Genomic DNA, 25104 nt, shown 5'->3' with positions numbered 1-25104 from the left:
CACCCAAATAAATAGTTTGTACAAATCAAGGATTTATGACCAATCCCCACATCGGTACGTTCAACTAAATGAACAAACAGAGATGTGGATTCAATAATAAAAACATCCAGTTTATTTGTTACAATCCTAAAAACACAATAGAAAAACCCACACAAAAACCCATGGGATCCCCAAAAATACAAAATTATCCGGTAGGTCTTCCCCACCACAAGGGGCGCTACTGGGTGCGTGCCGGTACTAGTCCGTGGACGGTGCAGGACTTACCGGAAGTGGAACCGAAAGGTCACTCACTTGTGAAGGTGCCACAGGTACACACACACACACACTGTAAAGTGGTGAGATACAGACACTGTGAATATATCACAAAATATTCAGCTTCTACACACACACGAAAGCATGCAGTGAAAAGAACGGCACCACAACGACCTCCACGCCAACCCAGTTCCCCAAACCACGCACTGTAATGTAAACAGTAAGCCGCCCCAAAGCCCCAACTCCATCAACAGTTGGTTTGTCAATAGTAAGAGTAGCTACTAAAATATGAATAAATATGGAACCCCAGGGAAGAGGCGGGTACAACACGGTTTAAAACACAAACGGGTGGAGCTCCACTTAGCCAGTTACTGGCGTATTAATAGAACTGGAGCCCCGGTATACACGCTCCTTAGCTCTTTCAGGAGACTGAGAGATGAACGCGAATTACTAATATCAGCAAAACAGCAGCTAGCAATGTCCTCAATAGGCTATGCACGTGAAGAGTCTCAAGCTCCACCACTTTGTCTGTGGTGAACTTGAAGCCGAACAGGAACCTGCACACAAGCAGGGAAGAACAAGAACCCCAACAGCTAAGGCATTTCCATGGACCTAGTTGCTGCAGCCTATTTATAGTCCCCCTGAAATGATTGATATGTGCGTCAGCAAACCAGATACCTGAATGCATGTTAACCTAACCTATTCGCTAGTTTTTAGTCGGCAGTAAATCTGTTACACTGGGGATACCGAGAAACTGAGAGACTGAGAAACTGAGAGAAAGAGGGATCTTTATTCATCAGGTCGGACAGGTACACAGCCAACAAACAGGAACAGCACTTATCACTTAGTGATCGGACAGGCAAGGGTCAAAATAATGGATGGATAAACTGAGGTTGAATCATTCCCTGTGTCCACGTGATATCACTTTTTCATTTCTGATAGTGGAACTTCCTTCAGAAAGCACAATTTATGAAACACAAGTTTTAAAGAATCTCAGCCCAGTATGAAGGTACCTGTGACCACTTAGACATACTGTACATACAACTGCAATGTCATTTCAGAAAATGTTCTGTTAGTGCACACACTGTTAGGGCAAAAACAGCAGTAAAGAGAGCATTGCTTGTCGCCTCGTAAAAACTTTTTATCTTTCAAGTAGAAATAGTAACTTATTTTAACCATTTGCTAAACAAGTGCAATTGTCTTACCCTTATGGCAAATGTTAAATTGAGTGAACCAGTCAGACCTCAATGGCAACCACACACACTCCTGTACCACAACATCACAGACATCACACAGTGTATCACACACACTCCTGTACCACAACATCACAGACATCACACAGTGTATTACACACACTCCTGTACCACAACATCACAGACATCACACAGTGTATCACACACTCCTGTACCACAACATCACAGTACAATACATACATCCAAATTAATGTCATTAAAGATGTTTCTATTCCCATGTGGTCCACATGATATCACAGTTTCTCTGGACTGAATCATAGAATCAGATTTTGGCAATTAATGTGAAATAATTTATTTGAATAATTTTTCAAGAATGCAAAAAAAGCGACGGTTTTCCTTGATATAGTAACACAGCAATAAGACAAACGAAATAGTCAGCAGAGTTTTTCAATTGTTCAAACAAAGATACTCACTCTTTCATTCACTTCGAATCGAGACTCTATCCTGCTAGTGAAGATTTAATAAAATATGAATGAGTAAAATAATGATTAGTTACACATTGAGGTCCCCAGGCTGTGGGCAGTGGCCCTTTTATCTGGAGGTGGGGAGCCTCTAAGTGCTGCTCGAGTCACTCCTGGAGGACAGCTGCTCCCAGGTGTTGAGTAACTGGTGTAATCACTGAGCTCTGACTGGGCTGCTCCCAGGTGTTGAGTAACTGGTGTAATCACAGAGCTCTGTCTGGGCTGCTCCCAGGTGTAATTACAGGATGCTGTTCATCCTGCTCCCAATCACTGAATAACTGCTGTAATTACAGGATGCTGTTGACCCTGCTCCCAATCACTGAATAACTGCTGTAATTACAGGATGCTGTTCAGCCTGCTCCACTCTGGCCTGCGTCTGCTGTCCATGGCCCTGCAGACACGGGGAACTGGGAGAGGTCACAGGTCACAAGAGAGAGAAAAGAGAGCACAGCTGGGTGGGGCATCCAGTCCCTGCATCACAATAGGTAAAAAAAGCTGTGAACATTGCACATATCCCAGCCCTCTATAGACCCACTGCTGTTCACACATCAGAGCTCCTCTAAATGTGTGTGACAGGATTTGTATAGAGGAAGGGGCTTTGCATACCTGTCCTGCCTCACTGCTCCACACACTTTAAGACCCCCAGTACTGATCAGTGACTGTCCAGTCCTTTCACAGACACTGACACAGGCAGCATTATGATGATGTTAATCTTTCCACTGCTGGTGATGCTGGGAGTCGTTGTACAGGGTGAGATAGATACTTTTTAGCTTGGGATTTTGTTGACATAAATTCTTTGGCCCAGTTGTCTCTTTCTCAGTGAGGAAAAGTCAATCTGGTTGATTGTGTGCCAGCGGTCTCCTGAAGCCAACTGCACAATGTGAGCTCACAGACTCAGTGTCTGTGCTGTGCACAATGTGAGCTCACAGACACAGTGTCTGTGCTGTGCACAATGTGAGCTCACAGAGACAGTGTCTGTGCTTTGCACAATGTGAGCTCACAGACTCAGTGTCTGTGCTGTGCACAATGTGAGCTCACAGACACAGTGTCTGTGCTGTGCACAATGTGAGCTCACAGACTCAGTGTCTGTGCTGTGCACAATGTGAGCTCACAGACTCAGTGTCTGTGCTGTGCACAATGTGAGCTCACAGACTCAGTGTCTGTGCTGTGCACAATGTGAGCTCACAGACTCAGTGTCTGTGCTGTGCACAATGTGAGCTCACAGACTCAGTGTCTGTGCTGTGCACAATGTGAGCTCACAGACACAGTGTCTGTGCTGTGCACAATGTGAGCTCACAGAGACAGTGTCTGTGCTTTGCACAATGTGAGCTCACAGACTCAGTGTCTGTGCTGCTCAGCTGCTCCAGAGCTGAATGAACATCAGTGGCTGCTGGCTTCTCTGTGCGTCCAGCATTGATGGAGGAAAGACAGATCAGGGACGAAATACATATCAATCCTGGTTTAAACATGTAATAAGGGTTTCTGTGTTCAGCTCTGTTTCTCTAAGCAAGCTGCTTAATTTTCAGTTGTTGAAATACAACTGGCGGCATGGATGGTGCAGTGGGTAGCACTGCCACCTCACAGCAAGGAGGTCTTGGGTTCAAATCCTCGTCTGCCAGGGGCTCTCTGTGTGGAGTTTGCATGTTCTCCCCGTGTTTGCGTGGGTTTCCTCCGGGTACTCCGGTTTTCTCCCCCAGTCCAAAGACATGCAGGTTAGGCTGATTGGAGAGTCTCAATTGCCCGTAAGTGTGAATGGTGTATGTGCCCTGCGATGGACTGGTGACCTGTCCAGGGTGTGTTCCTGCCTTTCGCCCAATGTATGCTGGGATAGGCTCCAGCGACCCTGTTCTGGAGGTTTTAGGATAATTAATGAATGAATGAATGAATGAATGAATGAAATACAACTGTATTAAATACAGAGAAAGATGGTCTTCAGAGTAAATTTGGGAAAAGCACAATGAAACAGACTTTCACTTTTCATTAATTGTAGATGGATAGACTGTAACTGAATAATTCCCTGTAGTTGAGTGAGGTCCTTGACTTTCTGAACTCCCATAAAAACTGCCATCAGAATCCAGAACATGTACATTTGCTCAACTCATATTTTACACAATCTTACCATTTCAGCCCTTCTTGATCAAGTACACAACTTCCTTTACAATCCAATGTCAGAAACTGTTATTTTGACATTCGAATGTTTGACAGAGTAAAAATAGCAGTGCATAGTGCACGTGTCTCAGCCCTCTGCTGTTCACACATCAGAGCTCCTCTAACTGTGTGTGACAGGATTTGTTTAGAGGAAGGGGCTTTGCATACCTGTTCTGCCTCACTGCTCCACACACTTTAAGACCCCCAGTACTGATCAGTGACTGTCCAGTCCTTTCACAGACACTGACACAGGCAGCATTATGATGATGTCAAACATTCTACTGCTGGTGATATTGGGACTCTTTGTTGACGGTGAGTCATTGAAATTGATCACTCTGGATTTTTATGATATTTTACAAATGCAAATCTATGGCTTTTTCCCCAAAACATTGTCCTGTCATTTTTTTCTGCACAATAATATTGGTTGACACTATGTCCATTTTTACACCCATTTCCATGTTTTGTTTTTCAGAATCAATGGCAGATATAGTTGTGTCTCAGTCTCCATCAGCTCAGGCTGTTCAGCTGGGAGACACTGTCTCTATCAGCTGTACAGTCAGTCAGAATGTTTTGCTTGATTCTACTCTGAGCTGGTACCTGCAGAAACCTGGTCAGGCTCCTAAACTTCTGATTTATTATGCAACAACTCGCGAGTCTGGGATTCCTGATCGTTTCAGTGGGAGTGGATCTGGGACTCAATTTACACTCAAAATCACTGGAGTCCAGGCTGAAGATGCAGGAGATTATTACTGTCAGAGTGCACATATCATCAGTGGTAGCGTGGTGTTCACACAGTGATACAGAGCCGTACAAAAACCTCCCTCAGTCAGACTGCACAGAGACTGCACTGCTGCAGCTGGGACCTACTGCAGGTGCTGAGGGTAGAGGCACTGACCCGAGACACTGAAGGGCTCTGCTCTAAAACATTGAGCTTTGTTGTGTAATAATAACTCTCATATTCCAACATTTAATATAAAAACTCTTGTCTTAAGATCCACCTTCATCTCTTCATGTGAAGGAATGCACTTGAGACACAGCGTTTAAAGACATAATTATCCTGAGCACCGAATCTAGCTTCCTACTTTGTATTATATACATGATATGTAAAATTACTTGAGACACAGGATTATTTCAAAGTAATTCATTAACAACACAACAATAGGCTATCATGGGCATCCATCAAAACCAATACCACTTGCTGTACATCACTTGACAAAATGTACTCAACAACAACAAAAAAATCTAAATAAGAGTCCTCAGCGGCCTGTCCAATCCAAATCCAAAACTCCAGTCCATAGTCCAATCCAAGATCAGGAGCCAACCAATCCGGTAACAGCACCCTCCTCCACTCGGCCATCTTCCCTGAAGACCTGGAGGACCAACGCCCGGTCACTTCGGTCCCTCCAGGACGGGGCGCGTCGGCTGCCACAGTCCGCCCCAGCAGGAGGGCACCACCAGGGGGTCCCGAGCCCCCGAACATGTCCCAGCCGAGAGGCTTCAGACACAGGAATGGGTCAGAAGCAGCTTGTCTCAGATCACATAAAGGAAGGGGCTCCATCCCCACCATTGCACCTGGTGGAGGGATATGTGCTGATTTGTCCGTTACATTTCTGAATTTAGCTGCCTCTAGAAGATCTCATATGCTCAAACCTATACACTTTCTTGAATGTGTATGTTGACACATCCAAACCTTCCTCTTAAGAACCATTCAATTTAGTTCTCATTGAAAAAAAAACATACTTGAGACACAGGAATTGGTCAAAAGAAATGTGTTTCATCACCTCTAAAGTAGTACATTCAAGAAGGAGGCTCTATCACAATTTTATAATCACAAGGAATATATGCACAGATTGAACAAAACACTAAAATGGCAAATTGCAATTAAGCAATATTTACTGGACCAGAGATTGGGTCGTGAAATGTCTTGAATGTCATGTTTGTACAGATTACACATTCCACTCTCCAACCACAAAGAGGAAACAGTGCTACTTTTGCTCCTGATGTAAAAGCACTACAGTATAATAAGAGAGGATTAAATCAGACCTGGCCAGTGCTGTCTGTTTGAAGCAGCCCCACAAGGGAGCTCAAAACTGGCCACAGCACCGACCAGAGGGAGGGTGTCAGTGGGCTCAGTTTCCCCTACTCATCACAGTAGAGTCCTAAATTAGGACTAAATTTAGTTTGGTCTTTATTTAGTTTGGTAGAATAATGTAAAACCCCACGCTAACCCAATGACGGAATTTAGCGAGGGCCGAAGGGGGTTTTGCGTGCTTGTCCTTCTGGCGTTGCTGGGAGAACATTAGTAGGGTTATTATTATCCTCCGTACAAGAACAGAGCACAATTATGTTTTAGAATATACTGGGTCCCTTGCCATGGGTCGGATATGGATTGACCTGCCCCATATCCCGCTTACAGCTGGCCAGAAACGGATCAGTACAATTCTTAATATTCTCCGTTCTCAAACGGGGCCGTATTGTACGCTTAGTGGTTACTATAGTTTTACTTGTTTATCTGACTCCATTTAAAATATAATTTAGAAATTTGGGTTTGTAACTTACGCGGACCTTGGGAGTGATTACACTCGACTCATACCTGCGCCACCATTACTCAATAGATGCTCCCGGGATTAGCATTACTGCTGAAATCTTAGTTCGGTGGAGAACTCAGAGGCTGAGGGTCCAGTCAACACAATACATGCAAACCTGCCATGATAGTTGCAAGCCCAGGTCGGCGTAGCATTAACTGGGCTCCTTAGAGCTAATTTGGCAGGAACCAGCGCCGTAACGCCCATGGGTTCCCTTCGCACCAAATCACAAGAGCCGTGCGTCACCGACCCTTTAATTGGCAGAAACTTGCTGGCCTCACAGGTTAGAACTATCACAAATGTACCAAACCGCCGATCAGTCGGTCTTTGGCCCCCATTTTCCCCCTGAGTATTCAGTTGTAATTTAGGCTGAAAATGTACAAGATGAATTAGAGTCATGGAGATCACGCAAGTTACAAACAAAATAGTTTATTCACAGACAGGTAGGTTATTAGCTTTAGAATATCACATTCAATTACAAAATACACAAATAAAGAATAGAGATAGAGTAAATAATCATACCTAGCCTGCTTGGACTACACACAAACACAGAGTATAGAATATGCCGTGTGGAAAGTCGAATACGATCTTCCGCTGCTACACATTGTGGCACCCCTGCTCCTGCATGTTGTGCCACGTGGGTGGAGAACCCGGGAGGGACCCGCGCAGAGCAACCGCGCGGACGTCACGCATTAGGAGAGGTCTGGGAAGGAGTATATCTTCCTAGAGAGGTAATGGGAAGATCAGCACCTTGGAGAGAGATCCCTCTACCTGCAGTCCAGGACCCCGGACAGCGCACATGAGTGAGCAGAATGGAAAGGTACTGACTCAGCTGCAGCCTGTTTCCTAACGAGCAGGGAATGGTATTTAAGGCGCGGTCGAGGCTGCAAACAGGTGCAGTCGGCACCCTTCCTGAGCGTGTGAGAGGGAGAAAGGCAGAGAGAGGAAGGACCTTCTATGCCCTGCTGTACTGACCCTGAAGGAGACCCCACCTTTACGAACGGCAACCCCAAAGACCCGGAACGGACGCCGGACACGTGAGCCAAACAAAAAACCCGTCCTACTTACCCTATCTCTTTGTGTTTCCCCCACCCAGCCCGGACGTGGCTGAAGAGGGAAGGAGGGAGGAGGCCCTGGAGCATACCCCAGTCTGGGAAGAACCTTAGTTTATTTTTGCCTGAACGGCCCCTTTTATTTCTCCAGTTTTCCCCTACCCTTGCCCTGAGGGGGGGCGCTATCCCCAATACCCCCAAAAAAAAAAACACAGAAAAAATAAAAAGAATAATTTTTTCTGATATCTGCTATCTCCTGTGTCTGGTTTCCAGCTGCGCCCGCCCACTGCACCTCAGGATCCACCCCGAGGTACCACATATGGTGGAGAATGCGGGCACACTGATGCCACGCTGTGGAAGTTGGTCTGGGCAGAAGAACCGACACGAGTGAATGGAAGCCACACCTCCTGGGGAACAGCGAAGAAAGAGACGACTGGCTGCCCCTACACTAGCCGAGATGCAAGGGGTAGAAGCAGAGGAGGGGTCCAGAGGGATGATGATGGAAGTGGTCATCAAGGAGCTGGCCAGGTCCCAGCGAGCCCTGCAGGAAGCGGTGGTCGAACTCTGTCGCCTATCTCCTCGTGACAGATCAAGACGAACCCCCCGAGATGTGTTGATTAAAATGACGGGCGACGATGATGTTGAAGCATATCTCCATGTGTTTGAGCGTGCAGCTCAACGCGAAGAATGACCACAGGCAGACTGGGCGGCCATACTAGCCCCCTTCCTGACGGGGGAGGCCCAACAGGCCTACCGGGATATGGCCAAGGCTGATGCCATCGACTACCTCAAGTTGAGGAAAGCCATCCTGGCCCGATATGGGTTCAGCCTACCCGCACGAGCCAAACGATACCACGACTGGTCATATGACGCCTCCCAGCCTGCCCCGTCCCAAATCGCCGCCCTGACCCGCCTGACTAAGAGCTGGCTGGCTGAGGAAGATGGGCCACCCCTGTTGGAGAGGGTGGTTTTGGACTGATGCACCCGCGCCCTACCGAAGGAAGCCAAACGGTTTGTGGCACAGATGGGCCCCACCTCTGTAGAACTACTAGTAGGCCTCCTCGAAAACCATCAGGTAACCCAGAAGATGCTCCAATCCGAACGTACTGAACCCCAGAGCCGCCCAACCAGGGGCCCACAGCCTGTGAAGCACCCACCAGCCCGCCCTGACCCAAATCGCCGGGGCAGACCCGACGCAGGGAGACCATGGCCCATGTGGAGATGCTACCACTGCGGAGAGGAGGGGCATCTGGCCAGGAGCTGCCCTAGGAAGGAGGTGTCCATGCCCACCGCCAGTGGGGGGAGCAGCCCACCGCACCCCTGCCTGTACCTGACGACCTGCTGGGCGCACCAGAGTACGGAGGCCCCAAGATTCCCGATACGAGTGGGGGGCCAGGACACTGAAGCAGTGCTCGACTCGGGCAGCGCCATCACCCTGCTGCGACCAGACTTTGCTGGAGAAAAGAGGGGTGAAGAGGTGGCAGTGGAGTGTATCCATGGGGACACCAGGAAATACCCTACGGTGTGGGTGGACCTAATCACCCCACGGGGGACGCACTCGGTAAGAGCAGGGGTAGTACCGAATTTACCTGTACCTGTGTTGATGGGAAGAGACTGTCCGTTGTTCCAGATCTATTGGGAGGAGGGGCCCCGGTCTCTGAACAAGACGAGGCCACGGCAACCCCGACGGGCTGCCCACCGTACCCCCCAACCAGTCTGGGCAGTGACGTCCGGGGACAGTGAAGGAGAGGCCCCGCCACCAGAGAGGGAACGCCAACCAAGCGCCCCAGCCACCAGTGGAACCGTCACCGCGTCCGAAAAGGAGCTCGGGAGGCCCCGCCCCTGGACAGAGAAGTCCGTCTGGCCTTCTCGGAGGGCCCCCGAGACATGAGTGAGGAGACCGAAGCACCCACTCGCTTTGGCACTGCCCAACTAAATGAACCAAAGTTTGCTCAAGCCTGGAGAGAGGCACGAGACATTAACGGGGCACCACAAGGGGCGGTGAGTACGCCAGCTTATCCCTTCTTCAGGGTAAAACATGACCTGCTCTATCGAGTCTGTAACCCACAGGGGGAGGAAGTCGAACAGCTGCTCATCCCACAACCGTTTGTGCCCCGAGTCCTCTACTTAGGCCACACTCACCTGCTGGGAGCCCATCTGGGGATGGAGAAGACCTACGAGAGGATCCTGGCGAGGTTCTATTGGCCCGGGGTGAAAAAGGCTGTGGAGGACTACTGCCGACACTGCGCCGTGTGCCAACTCCACAGCCCTAAGGTAACCCTTCGAAACCCACTAATCCCCCTGCCGGTCATTGACGTACCCTTCAGGAGGATTGCGATGGACATCCTGGGGCCCTTGCCGAAGTCCAGCCGGGGACATCGATACATCCTTGTGATCCTGGATTACGCAACCCGCTACCCGGAAGCTGTCCCGCTCCGGACCGCGACAGGAAAAGCGGTCGCCAGGGAGTTGTTCCTGCTTTTTAGCAGGGTCTGGATAGCGGAGGAACTCCTGACAGACCAAGGATCGTGCTTCATGTCAGGGGTCCTAAAAGAGATGTGCCGGCTGCTACAGGTGACCCAGCTACGAACCTCCGTCTACCACCCCCAAACCGACGGGCTAGTGGAGAGATTCAATCAAACCCTCAAATCCATGCTGCGGAAGATGATTGAAACTGACGGTAAGGACTGGGACCAGCTCTTACCCTATCTCCTCTTTTCAGTCCAAGAGGTGCCCCAGAGCACGACCGGCTTCGCCCCTTTTGAACTGCTATATGGATGACGACCCCGGGGGTTACTAGACCTAGCGAAGGAGGCCTGGGAACTGCAACCGTCCCGAACCCGCAGCCTGATCGAGCATGTGGAGCAGATGGACCATGATGAGGGCCCACATGGAACGGGTACAACGGGAGCAAGCCAGGCTGTATAACCGGGGAGCACAGGTGAGAGAATTCGCCCCAGGAGACAAGGTGATGATACTAGTCCCCACCAGTGAATGTAAATTTCTGGCCCGATGGCATGGACCGTACGAGGTCGTGGAGCGCACGGGACCTGTGAACTACCGGGTGAGACAGCCGGGACGACGACACCGCCTCCAGATCTACCACATCAACCTGATGAAGAGGTGGCATGAGCCACCCCCGGCTCCGACCCCAGTCCTCTCCGCCCAGTGTGGGGCCCCAACAACCCCTGACGTGAGTATTGGAGAGCAGCTGAGCTCCCGCCAGAAGCAAGCACTACGTGAGCTGGTGGACCGGAACCGGGACATCTTCTCGACTATGCCCGGCCGCACCCACCTAATCGCCCACGACATCAGCACTGAACCCGGGAAGACGGTGAGGCTACAACCCTACCGAATCCCAGAAGCTCGCCGACAAGCCATACAGGAGGAGGTGAAGAAAATGCTCGACCTCGGGGTCATTGAGGAAAGCCGCAGTGCCTGGTCCAGTCCCGTGGTGCTGGTCCCCAAGCCGGATGGGAGCTGGCGGTTCTGTAATGACTTCCGCCGGCTGAACGATGTCTCCCTGTGTGATGCGTACCCCATGCCGAGAGTGGACGAGCTCATTGAGCGGCTGGGACCGGCCCGATTCATCAGCACCCTGGACCTGACGCGAGGGTATTGGCAAGTTCCCCTAACACCCCGTGCCAGGGAGAAGACTGCCTTTGCGACCCCCACAGGCCTCTACCAGTACACAGTACTCCCCTTTGGCGTGCATGGAGCCCCAGCCACGTTCCAGAGGTTGATGGACCAGGTGTTGCGGCCCCACCAGAAGTATGCAGCAGCCTACCTGGATGACATCGTCATCCACAGCACCGACTGGGACAGCCATGTCGACAAAGTCGAAGCTGTGCTGATGTCCCTGAGGGAGGCCGGGCTGACGGCTAACCCTACGAAGTGCCGGCTTGGATTGGAGGAAGCAGCCTATCTTGGCCACACTGTCGGGAGGGGGCGGGTGAAGCCCCAGTCGAACAAGGTCGACAGCATTGGCACCTGGCCCCAACCGGCCACAAAGAAACAGATGAGAATGTTCCTGGGCCTGGTGGGTTACTATCGGCAGTTCATTCCAGAATTTGCAGCCCGAGCAGCCCCGCTACATGACCTCACCAAAAAGGAGCAGCCCAACCGGGTCCAGTGGAACCCCCTCGCCACTGCAGCCTTCCAGGACTTACGGGCCGCCCTGGGTGAGGAACCTGTACTAATCTCTCCCGACTTTCAGAAACCCTTCGTGCTGCAGACCGACGCATCGGAAGTGGGCCTGGGGGCAGTCCTGTCAATGATCCAGGATGGGGTGGAGCATCCAGTGACATACATCAGCAGGAAACTCCTCAGCCATGAAAGGAATTACGCCACGGTCGAGAAGGAATGCCTCGCCATCAGATGGGCGGTAGGTAAATTAAGATATTACCTACTCGACCGTGAGTTCTTGTTGGTGACCGATCATGCTCCCCTAAAATGGATGTACCTTAACCGGGACAGCAACGCCCGAGTGACCCGCTGGTTTTTAGAGTTGCAGCCTTACCGGTTCAAGGTGGAACATCGCGCTGGGAAGCTGCACCAGAATGCTGATGCACTATCCAGGAGAGAGGATGGCCTAGGGGCAGACGCTCCCGCCTGGGGCGTGGAGCTGAGGGGGGGAGTATGTGGCACCCCTGCTCCTGCATGTTGTGCCACGTGGGTGGAGAACCCGGGAGGGACCCGCGCAGAGCAACCGCGCGGACGTCACGCATTAGGAGAGGTCTGGGAAGGAGTATATCTTCCTAGAGAGGTGATGGGAAGATCAGCACCTTGGAGAGAGATCCCGCTACCTGCAGTCCAGGACCCCGGACAGCGCACATGAGTGAGCAGAATGGAAAGGTACTGGCTCAGCTGCAGCCTGTTTCCTAACGAGCAGGGAATGGTATTTAAGGCGCGGTCGAGGCTGCAAACAGGTGCAGTCGGCACCCTTCCTGAGCGTGTGAGAGGGAGAAAGGCAGAGAGAGGAAGGACCTTCTATGCCCTGCTGTACTGACCCTGAAGGAGACCCCACCTTTACGAACGGCAACCCCAAAGACCCGGAACGGACGCCGGACACGTGAGCCAAACAAAAACCCGTCCTACTTACCCTATCTCTTTGTGTTTCCCCCACCCAGCCCGGACGTGGCTGAAGAGGGAAGGAGGGAGGAGGCCCTGGAGCATACCCCAGTCTGGGAAGAACCTTAGTTTATTTTTGCCTGAACGGCCCCTTTTATTTCTCCAGTTTTCCCCTACCCTTGCCCTGAGGGGGGGCGCTATCCCCAATACCCCAAAAAAAAAAACACAGAAAAAATAAAAATAATAATTTTTTCTGATATCTGCTATCTGCTGTGTCTGGTTTCCAGCTGCGCCCGCCCACTGCACCTCAGGATCCACCCCGAGGCACCACAACATACATACATACATGTATGTATGTACCAATAATTTCCTGACCCTAAATGAGAAAAAAACAGAGGTTATTGTTTTTAACAGTGTCCTCCCGGCCCCCCTCGTCGATGCTCTTGGCCCCCTGGGTTCTAATCTCTCGACCTCGGTCAGAAACCTTGGAGTCATTTTTGACAGTGCTTTTAAATTAGAAAAGCAGGTTAGCACTGTCGTAAAAAACAGTTTTTATCACCTCAGACTCCTGGCCAAGACTAAAGCCTACCTCTCCCAGAAAGACCTGGAGAGGGTGATACACGCTTTCGTCACCACCCGCCTTTATTATCACCCGCTTACAACTAGTGCAAAATGCAGCTGCGCGCCTCCTTACGAGGACAAAGAAACATGATCACATCAGCCCAGTTCTGTCTGCATTACACTGGCTGCCCGTGCGTTTCCGCATTGATTTTAAATTAGCCTTGACCACTTTTAAAGCGCTGCATGGAACGGCCCCTCTCTATCTCTCCGAGATCCTGCACCGCCACACCCCCTCCAGATCCCTTAGATCAGCAGACCAGCTACTGTTGGTGGTGCCCAGAACTAGGCTGAAAACTAGGGGAGACAGAGCTTTCGCGGCTGCTGCGCCCAAGTTGTGGAATAGCCTCCCCCTCCACGTACGGGCCGCTCAGACCCTAGAGGTTTTTTAATCCCTTTTGAAAACCCACCTGTTCTCCCTGGCCTTCCCCCCCACGTAGCCATCCTTCTTTACTACTTTGTCCTCGTTCGGTTCCTGGCTTCTGTTGTTTTACTGTTTACTGTTTTTAATTGCTTTTAGCCCTTTTATTTTCTCTCCTTTTTTAATTATTATCATATATTGTTTTATATTGTATTCTATTTGGTACTGTTGCACTTTTATCTGCATTTATGCTCCTTATTTTTATTTTCCTCAATCTGTAAAGCACTTTGGTTTCAGCTGTTGCTGCATGTAAATGTGCTATACAAATAAAGTTGACTTGACTTGACTTGATACATACATACATACATACACAAGACATGTTGTGTGGGAAGTCGAATACGATCTTCCTGATACTTACATACACGTACAATATGCTGTGTGGGAAGTCGAATACGATCTTCCCTGATTGGTCTGTCTCCCTTGCTTTTATGCCAAATCCTACGTTTGAAACCAGGCGGCAGTGCCATAAATCAACCTCAAATCTGGAATTTAGACCCCCACCCTTGGGGGTTGTTGAGTAGGGAAAATGAGATGATTACCAGGAGAGGATGTGTAGGTTTTCCCGTGAGTTACTGAAACTATGGTTTATTAAACTCCATTTGGTATGAAATGTATCTCATCCGATTCCTTGATTTTACCAGATCACATCCATACTAAACAGATTACCCTTATGTTTTATTATGTTGCAGTTATCATGAAACTTCCCTCCTGATTATCCATTTTACATGCAATTCCTGTTACCATTACATAAGACTTAATGCAATAATACAAGGATCACATGGGCAATGTTTTCAAGGTGTTACCGGGTCTATTTACTATCTTAATAGCAGTTTTGAATATTTAATCTAGGAGAACAGTCACCGGTGTAATGGCAGCAGTGCCCAAATGAGGGCACTGTGGCATTGTCCGGAGTCTTTCCCCTTGGAAGTGACCAGGTATGGGGTCACAGGGAGGTCACCAATGTTCTGGAGGATTCTTTTCCCATGACCCAACTGCCCTTGGACCACTCATACATCTTTCCCTTAGTCGAAACAACATTGACCAGGAACCCAAGCTCTCAGGCCCCTCACAAATGGCAGCCCTTCCTGACCTTAACCACTACGCTACAGGCCGCTCTATCATATCTATGAATGCTGTAGTTGGAAGTTTTCATGACAACTGCATTATGCTGTAAATATGTATTTGTGCCTCTCATGGTAATATACCTTTTGGATAAACCTGATTTGGGTGAATGAAAGGAAAGGAGACACAAACCCAGATTGCTTGGTTTCTTCTCCTTATCTCCGAAATCCAGGCCTTAGTTCTTGACCCTAAAAGTGAGTCACCCATCTATAATTTACAGACTAACTCCCAAACTGGTCAGGGAGCTAAAACACATGGCTTCTACAGAGACAGCTTTTGCCCAGTTTCCCCTCGGCTCCTGAATGGTTATGATATCAACGGTAGACTGTTACAAAAACTAGACCATTACACCAGTCGCACTGAACCAATCAGAATAACACCAAACATTACTATATTCTGACCTGGGATTATCATGAAACATCTTCATGCCATCTCCAATATTCCTGTGCTCTAACCTGTCAGGAATGTGAGAAAAGGGGGGCCCCCAGGGCCTCTAAGAATCATTCTCTAGCTCTCCCCCACAGGCATGTGTGCCAAAAGGTGGGGGCTAACAATGCATGCTCCGGGAGGGGGAAGTCAGCAAGCTGACCAGCGCATGAGACCAAATGTTACTTATGACTGGCTTACAATAAATCAATGATGAAAATATGATGAAAAGGTTTCACTGCTACACTGGAGAAAATATCAGAGTAATCAGAGAGATGAAGTAGAAAGTGTCCTTCTACAGTAAGCACAGTATACCCTCTGTTAACACAAGGCTTCTCAATCTAATCATCTGAAAATTTCAATGTCTAATGTGATGGAAGGACCTGCTCATAATGTGAAAACACTCACCATTATATTGCTCTACTTCACATTATTTCATATGGATATCATGTGTGTGAATCATTGGAGATTCAAGGCATTTGCCCTTTGAAGTTTTCCCCTTTATATAGGAAATGCCTACATACATAATTTAAGTATTTAATCCAAATAAGCTCAGCTGAAAAAAGCGTGACAGTGCTCCTTTAAGAAACGACATAACGTTACAATAAGCCACAAGTCAACCAACAGCTACAGAAATTATTTGATAACTTTTATATCGTAGCATTCCCTGTGGTGTTAGCAGGGTTGTCTATAAGAAGCGCCATTCAGATGATGTCATTTGGGGTCCTGCTTGGTGATTTCCTGGAAGCTTAGTCATTCGGAGGATGTCACTTGGGGTCCAGAGTGGTGATTGGTTGGAGGAATAGCCAATCAGATGATCTTATTATAGGCCCTGCTTGATGATTGCAGTGCAGGTATTTGAAGGATGTCACCTGGAGTTCATAGTGCTGATCAGCGGGTAGCTTAGCCATTTGAAGGATATTATTTGAGGCTCTCCATGGTGATTGGTTGACAGTGTAGCCATTCACCCCCACCCATGGACTGGAGTACTACAGTCTACCTGCAGTGTGAAGCGTTTTGTACAGATCTGGCCAGTGCGCCCCATCCTGAGTTTGTTACAGCAATGGGATGAGCCCAAATACAGAGAGGATGAAAAAACGTATACAGGTCTGAAACTATCATCTGTAAATGGTGATAGATTATGCCCCCTTCAGGTAACAGCACATTACATTCCTTAACCAGACACATTACCTGACATGATATTACATTACATGACTTAACCAGACACATTATATAACATTACATAACATAAAATTACTTAACCAGACACATTATATAACATTACATAACATTACAGTACTTAACCAGACACATTACATTACATAGCATTACACTACATTATTAGCATTTGGCAGACACTCTTATCAAGCACAACACAATCGAACAATAAACACTTATGTCGTAACAATCAACAGCTCACATAACCAAACAAAAGAGCACAAATATCATCCTAGCGAACTAGTTATAAGACAAGTAATGACACACAATTGAGAACAGAAACAATTACAGGGAGGTAGAGTGGGGTGGGGAGAGTTTCAGCTTGAAGAGGTGTGTCTTCAGTGTGCGCTTGAAGGTGGTCAGAGACTCTGCTGTTCTGACCTCCACGGGGAGTTTGTGGGCCACCCCGAGGAGATAGGCCATGGAGGGGTGGGTGTGGGCACACCATCGTACCTTGTCTTGGGTGTACTGCAAGGTGCTGGAGTCTGTGTGGCACCAGCAACAGCGGGACCAGACAAGGTACGATCGCTGGCTTAAGACCTTGCCGTTATTGCCGGGGGAACCAGGTGCTTGTATTCCAAAAAGCATTTGAAAAGGTATGGAATTGGCTACAGGATAGAGTAGTAGTAGGAGGGGCCTTATCCGAGGAGGGTATTATGGGAAGTGGAGTCCCACAGGGATAGGCGATTCTTCAAGGAGAGTTCAGTTATCAGAACGAAAGGGCACAAATGGAATTTGGCAAAGGAGAAATTCTGTAGAGATATTAGGAAATATTTTTTCACACAGCGAGTGGGTAATGTGTGGAATAGCTTGCCAGTACATGTAGTGGAGGCAGAAACACTGGGGGTTTTCAAGACCAGGCTTGATACAGTGTTAGATACTATTCAGCTTTTAGCGAAACTATGCAGTAGGTACACTGAGGGGTAGGAAAAGGCGAGCATTGCAGGGCGAAATGGCCTGTTCTCACCATTACCTTATGTTCTGTTATATTGTGTTGTGTTATGTTAACTTATGCACCGGGAGCTAACTAAGCTGGCCCCAAGGTGGTCTCTCTCTCTCTTTTTGGTTTTCTTCCAGCTGCAGCCGGAGCGGCCGGTGTATGTGGTCCAGCCCGAAGGACATCAGGAGGAGCGGATCAACGGAACAACCTGCGCGCCTTTCCGGTGGGCGACGCCTGGAGGGAGCCCCTAGAAGAGGAGGAAGCAGAACGAGAACCAGAACCAGGACCGCGGACCACCACCAGCTTGGTGAGAGCACTTCCCTTGATTGGTCATTGAGAGCACGCAAGGGGATGTGGACCGGGGTAATTGGTCTGCTCAGCTCCGCCCGGTTGATTAACTCACACAGCTGCCACTGGTTTCCTTTGACACAGGGAAAGGGACAAAAGAGCGGTGTTTGTGGCAGTTGGTGTTCAGGCAGCTAGGGAGAGGGAGATCCACATTATTCTAAAAAGGTTTGGACGTTTTTTCCCCCCTTTTGATTTTGTTGGCCGTAACTTTTGTATTTCTTACTTATCTTTCTTTCGTTTGTGCTTGGGGGAAATGGATTTGTTTTAGGTGTGATGGAGAGTGTGGCAGTGGGGCAGCAGACCTGGGACCGTGTCGCTGGCCGAGTGAAGAGGGGCGGTGGTGATGACTGTGGAATGGTGAGATGGAAGAGAAGGCAGCTGGAGTGAACCGGCGAGCCCCGGGCTGGGCAGAAGGTGAGCGGGAGTGGAGCCCCAGTGGTGTGAGGAACGTGCACCGCCATCAAACGCAAGCGCCAGTGTGTCCCGTTCTGTCCAGTCCACAGTGGGGTAATTGATGCTGTGTCTTCTCCTCTCCATAGTGCGGGCCTGTTCCCCTGACCGGAGGATACTGCAATCCAGGAAACCCACAGCGTTCGGCCTCGGTGGTTCCAGACGGCAGGAATGAGGAGCAGACCTTTTTTGGTTTTGGTTTTGTATTTTTGGAGGTGGAGACGGTCTGGCACCTGTGGCACGGGCCGAGTTGCGTCCCTCCCTTTTGGGGTGTCAGAGTGGGGTGGCTGCCCGGTCATGCAACTGTTTATTAAAAATTGTAATGACTCAGGTTAATTTATCCCTGTGTCCTGGTTGTTTGTGGTGGATGGATTCTGGTACCTGTGGTGGTGGGAGGGGTAGCAGGGGAAGCTAGCGTGACTCCTGACTCTGCTTACTACAGACTGCTAGTATAAACCATGTATGCTCACTACAGACTGCTAGTATAAACCATGTATGCTCACTACAGACTGCTAGTGTAAACCATGTATGCTCACTACAGACTGCTAGTATAAACCATGTATGCTCACTACAGACCGCTAGTGTAAACCATGTATGCTCACTACAGACTGCTAGTGTAAACCATGTATGCTCACTACAGACTGCTAGTGTAAACCATGTATGCTCACTACAGACTGCTAGTGTAAACCATGTATGCTCACTACAGACTGCTAGTGTAAACCATGTATGCTCACTACAGACTACATGTGTAAACCATGTATGCCCACTACAGACTGTAAGTGTAAACCATGTATGCTCACTACAGACTGTTAGTGTAAACCATGTATGCTCACTACAGACTGCTAGTGTAAGCCATGTATGCTCACTACAGACTGCTAGTGTAAACCATGTATGCTCACTACAGACCGCTAGCGTAAACCATGTATGCTCACTACAGACTGCAAGTGTCAACCATGCATGCTCACTACAGACTGCTTGTGTAAACCATGTATGCTCACTACAGACTGCAAGTGTCAACCATGCATGCTCACTACAGACTGCTTGTGTAAACAATGTATGCTCACTACAGACTACTAGTGTAAACCATGTTTGCTCACTACAGCCTGCTAGTCTAAACCCCCTACACCCCTGCTCCTCCCTCGTGTTTAATAGACTATCACATATGGGCAGCACGGTGGTCCAGTGAATAGTACTGTCACCTCAGCAATCCAAATCCTCGCACATCCAAAGCGAACCCAAACACATCATTGTGTCCTGTGCTGCCGGATCTGTTCTGTGTGTCCCCCTCTGGGGGCTGTCTGCTGCCTCCTCCCGGTCTGATCCATCCCTGCTTGTATGGAGGGCCAGGAGGACTTCCAGAACAGAGCCATTCCACCAAACAGTGGAGGATATTAATGGCTAGTGTCATGAAAGGCAGGTAGAGACTGTAGAGTGTTATGTTCTCTGCTGACTGGAGATTGAATTCTGGAGACTCCACAAGAGGGAGCAAAAAAAAATGGTTGTATCTCGAGTAGCCAATCCATCCAATTAATCACTCAGCCATCACAAGAAGAGCTCATCATTTTAATGTTTTGTTGTAATGTCTTGACCTATGATGTTATTGAGTATAAATAAGTCTATCATAATAACAATAATAATAATAATAATAGTAATAATAATAATAATAATACATGTCTCCTACTGTGCTCCTCCTCCACCTTTTGGCCTCAAGCTTTTCAGATACAGTAGACATCCTGAACACTTTTTAGAATGACAAATTCAAGTAGACAAGCAAGGTACTGGGCAGAAGTCTCTGGGCAGTGGCCCTTTTATCTGGCCCACTGGTTCCTGGATGTAGAGAAATGTTGCAACTCAGCAGTGAATAATAGACTTGTTTACCAACTTAAGTGCAGCTGAGTCCAGATATGATGTAGTCCACAGGGAGGGAGTAATGTTCCCCCTTCCAGTAAATTCAGAAACGTCAAATTTGGTTGTGTTGGTTGTGTTAAATGCAAATGTCTATTTCTCCCTTCCTTTTTAATAGATATAGGGGTAAGTAAAAATATGATTTTTTACAGTCAAGTTTTAGGGGGCATTTGTATGGTTATTGAAGACTACTTCCAGCTTAATTTTGGGCAAATTTTAATAAGTAATGTATATAGCTTGTGCTTCCTCTCAAATCCCAAATCCTCCAGAATTCAGTGCTGTTTGGCTGTAGAGGAACCACTTTGTGTTCTGCTCCTGATGTAAAAGCACTGCAGTATCATCAGAGAGATGAAACTACAGTCTGGTGTTAAACTCAGACCTGAGTGCTGAGTGAGTGAAATGCAGCGTGGGTAAAGAAGGGGTTGCTGGGAGAATGTGCTGTATGGGAGAAGCAGCTTTTCAGTGCTCTCACCAAGTGATGGAGGACATGACAGAAATGACATTTGTTGTTAAATATGATCCAACATACTAAATTAGGACAACAGAAAAAAAGAACTGATGAACATACCACAGAAAAAGTTCCAAAGATGGACTGGAGAAAATCACAGTAGTCAGAGACATGAAGTAGAAATTTTCCTTCTTCAGTGATGCCAGTATTCCCTCTTTAAACACAAGGCTTCTCATTCTAATCATCTGAAGACTAGTGTCTACTGTAATGGAAAGACATCATAATGTCAAAAACATTCATCGTTATATTGCTCTACTTCCCATTATTCATTCATTCATTATCCTTATAACATGGTTGCAGGGGGGCTGGAGCCTATGTCCTGCCTCACTTCTCCACACACCAGTACTGATCAGTGACTGTCCAGTCCTTTCACAGACACTGACACAGGCAGCATTATGATGATGTCAGTCTTTCCAATGCTGGTGATGCTGGGAGTCATTGTACAGGGTGAGACAGATACTCTTTAGCTTGGGATTTTGTTGACATACATTTTATTTGCTTGCTTTTTGCAATACAACTCTGTCACAACTGTGCGTTGATTGTCTATTCAAATATGTAAAAGTGTTATTTTATAATACTATTATCCATTGACCTACATTTCCTTGTTTTCCTTTTCAGAATCAATGGCAGATATAGTTGTGACTCAGTCTCCATCAACCCAGGCTGTTCAGCAGGGAGACACTGTCTCTATCAGCTGTACAGTCAGTCAGGGTGTTTACTACCACTCAAGCTATGGCCACTTTCTCTACTGGTTCCTGCAGAAACCTGGTCAGGCTCCAAAACTTCTTATTTATCGCACCACAAATCGCCAGTCTGGGATTCCTGATCGTTTCAGTGGGAGTGGATCTGGGACTCAGTTTACACTGAAAATCACTGAAGATGCAGGAGCATTACTGTCTGAGTGTCCACAACATCAACAGTAAAGATGTACTCACACAGTGATACAGAGCCGTACAAAAACCTCCCTCAGTCAGACTGCACAGAGACTGCACTGCTGCAGCTGGGACCTACTGCAGGTGCTGAGGGGGGAGCACTGACCCGAGACACTGAGGGCCTCTGCTCTAAAACATTGAGTTTTGTTGCGCAATAAGGACATTTATTGAATTAAATTGAATGCACTTTCTCTCAATGTTAATGTCAGGACATCAAAATCTTCCTCTTACTATCCATTTCCTTCGTTTGTTTAAAACTTCTCATTGAAAAAACATGACAAGAGGAGAAATTTGGTTCAGAGTTCATTCAGTAAGGAGGACTCTATCACCACTTTACAAGATGCAGACTGAAGAAAACACAAAAATAGTGAAGCAGCCCCACAATGGAGCTCAAAACTGGCCACAGCACCGACCAGAGGGAGTGTGTCAGTGGACTGAGTTTGCCCTGCCTCATCACACAAGAGCCTTTCTCATCTGCAGTCTGTCTGCAGTCTGCCTGTATTTGCTGAACGGGATGTACAGTCCTCCATCACAATGGCTGTATTGTAGTTTTCATTCTTATCATCTGAAAACTACAGTATCTAATGGACCTGCTAATTGTGGCATAAGGAAAAAGTCACCATTGAGTTTTAATTCACTTTCATTTCACATGGATAAACTGAGGTTGAATCATTCCCTGTGTCCACGTGATATCACTGACTTTTTCATTTCTGATAGTGGAACTTCCTTCAGAAAGCACAATTTATGAAACACAAGTTTTTAAGAATCTCAGCCCAGTATGAAGGTACCTGTGACCACTTAGACATACTGTACATACAAGTGCAATATCATTTCAGAAAATGTTCTGTTAGTGCACACAGTTAGGGAAAAACAGCAGTAAAGAGAGCATTGCTTGTCGTCTTGTAAAATCATATTTTTATCTTTCAAGTAGAAATAGTAGCTTATTTTAACCATTTGCTGAACAACAGAAATTGCCTTACCCTTATGGCAAATGTTAAATTGAGTGACCCAGTCTTACCTCAATGGTATATTTTTGTCTTATTTATCAAGGCGTCATAAACATTGGATTAAAATCTTATTTTTATGAATAAAATACCAGGTGATTGTAGTATCCCAGCCCTCTATAGACCCACTGCTGTTCACACATCAGAGCTCCTCTAACTGTGTGTGACAGGATTTGTATAGAGGAAGGGGCTTTGCATACCTGTCCTGCCTCACTGCTCCACACACTTTAAGACCCCCAGTACTGATCAGTGACTGTCCAGTCCTTTCAAAGACACTGACACAGGCAGCATGATGATGATGTCAAACATTCTACTGCTGGTGATGCTGGGATTCTTTGTTGAGGGTGAGTCATTGAAATTGATCACTGTGGATTTTTATGATATTTTACAAATGCAAATCTATGGCTTTTTTCCCAAAAACATTTTCCTGGAATTTTTTGTGCAATAATATTGGTTGACACTATTAAAATCTTTACACACATTTCCTTGTTTTCTTTTTCAGAATCAATGGCAGATATAGTTGTGACTCAGTCTCCAGCGGCTCAGGCTGTTCAGCAGGGAGACACTCTCTATCAGCTGTAGAGTCAGTCAGAGTGTTCACTACCACTCAAGCTATGGCCACTATCTACACTGGTACCTGCAGAAACCTGGTCAGGCTCCAAAACTTCTTATTTATCGCTCCACACATCGTCAGTCTGGGATTCCTGATCGTTTCAGTGGGAGTGGATCTGGGACTCAGTTTACACTGAAAATCACTGGAGTCCAGGCTGAAGATGCAGGAGATTATTACTGTCAGAGTTTTCACTACCCCAACAGTAAAGATGTGTTCACACAGTGATACAGAGCCGTACAAAAACCTCCCTCAGTCAGACTGCACAGAGACTGCACTGCTGCAGCTGGGACCTACTGCAGGTGCTGAGGGTAGAGGCACTGACCTGAGACACTGAGGGGCTCTGCTCTAAAACAGTGAACTATGCTGTTCAATAATAACTCTCATATTCCAACATTTAATATGAAAACTCTTGTCTGAAGATCCACCTTTATCTCTTCATGGGAAAGAATACACCTGAGACACAGCATTTAAAAACATAATTATCCTGAGCACCTAATCTAGCTTCCTACTTTGTACTATATACATGTCATGAGGTCAGCAGTTCCTGCCTTCCCGGTGTCTGTGTTTTTGTTTTCCCTCCCTTTTGTGTGTGTGTGTGTCTCCCTCTGTCTGTGTGTAGGTGAGCCTACACCAACTGGCTGTAGGCGTGGCTCATGCTGGCTTCAGGAGTCTCCGCCCCCATGCACACCAGGCTCAGATTTCCTCATCAGCTCCAGTACACGAGGGACACTCTGAAGATTCCCCCTCGCCAGATCGTCTGTTTGCAGGCAAGGAACTCTCCTCAAGCCTCTCAGTTCTTCAAATCAGCTAAGGAACTTTCTTGCAGTAACTTGTCCTCGGCTGTATCTGTTTTTTGACCCCCCAGCTCCTTTTTGTTTTCAGTCAGCCGTAGCCTTATTTTGTATTGGACTTTAACAAGTGTTCTTTTCTCGCTAGCCTGCTAGTAGATTTCTGTTCTCCAGACTCCCCCCTCTCTTGCGCCCCTGAAGTTTTTTCCCCTGGATTTTTGTGTACCGCTTCATTAAAGACTGTTACCACTTTTACCAGTGTCCGAGTGTGTATTCAGAGTTGCCTTTTTGGTCTGCCATTTTTGTTACCTTACAACAATACATGATATGTAAAATTACTTGAGAATTTTTTCAAAGTAATTTATGAACATAACAACAATAGGCCATCATGGGCATCCATCAAAACCAATACCACTTGCTGTACTTCACTTGACAAAATCTACTCAAAAAAAAATAAAATAAATAAGAGTCCTCAGCGACCAGTCCAATCCAAATCCAAAACTCCAGTCCAAGATCAGGAGCCAACCAATCCGGTAACAGCACCCTCCTCCACTCGGCCATCTTCCCTGAAGACCTGGAGGACCAACGCCCGGTCACTTCGGTCCCTCCAGGACGGGGCGCATCGGCTGCCACAGTCCGCCCCAGCAGGAGGGCACCACCAGGGGGTCCCGAGCCCCCGAACACGTCCCAGCCGAGAGGCTTCAGACACAGGAATGGGTCAGAAGCAGCTTGTCTCAGATCACATAAAGGAAGGGGCTCCATCTCCAGCATTGCACCTGGTGGATGGATATGTGCTGATTAGTCCGTTATATTTCTGAATTCAACAATTTATAAACACAAGGAATATATGCACAGATTCAACAAAATACTAAACTAGTGAATTGCCATTAAAAGTGTTTACTGGAGCAGAGATGGGGTCATACATTAAACAAACACAAGTGAAATGTCTTGAATGTCATGTTTTTTAATGTCATGTTTTTACCGACTCCA

General features: G+C 47.5%; 1 protein-coding gene and 1 gene segment (V, D, J or C); both read left to right on the top strand.

The window, feature by feature from the left end:
* The first annotated feature begins 9652 nt into the window (after positions 1-9652).
* Positions 9653-10678, top strand: LOC133114990 (protein NYNRIN-like). Its single transcript, XM_061224696.1, has 2 exons — positions 9653-10325; positions 10474-10678. Exons 1-2 carry the CDS (start codon positions 9915-9917, stop codon positions 10549-10551), a joined length of 489 nt encoding a protein of 162 aa, XP_061080680.1. The 5' UTR covers positions 9653-9914; the 3' UTR covers positions 10552-10678.
* Positions 10679-21418: 10740 nt separating this feature from the next.
* Positions 21419-24337, top strand: LOC133114150 (immunoglobulin kappa variable 4-1-like; the record flags this gene model as incomplete). The annotated part of the segment is given in 2 exon segments: positions 21419-21478; positions 23288-24337. Coding segments are annotated over 2 exon segments (324 nt in total), but the record flags the coding sequence as incomplete, so codon positions are not given.
* Positions 24338-25104: the final 767 nt, after the last annotated feature.

The sequence above is a fragment of the Conger conger genome, chromosome 16, assembly GCF_963514075.1.
Source record: "Conger conger chromosome 16, fConCon1.1, whole genome shotgun sequence".
Taxonomy (NCBI): Eukaryota; Metazoa; Chordata; class Actinopteri; order Anguilliformes; family Congridae; genus Conger; species Conger conger.
Note: the sequence above shows the minus strand (reverse complement) of the source record. Positions and strands in the feature narration are given on the sequence as shown.

Excerpts from the sequence above, each read along its gene's own strand:
- LOC133114990 (XM_061224696.1), top strand. The coding sequence starts at position 9,915 with ATGGAGAAGACCTACGAGAGGATCCTGGCGAGGTTCTATTGGCCCGGG. Across the intron at positions 10,326-10,473 it reads AGATGTGCCGGCTGCTACAG|TCCAAGAGGTGCCCCAGAGC; the intron begins GTGACCCAGCTA and ends TCCTCTTTTCAG.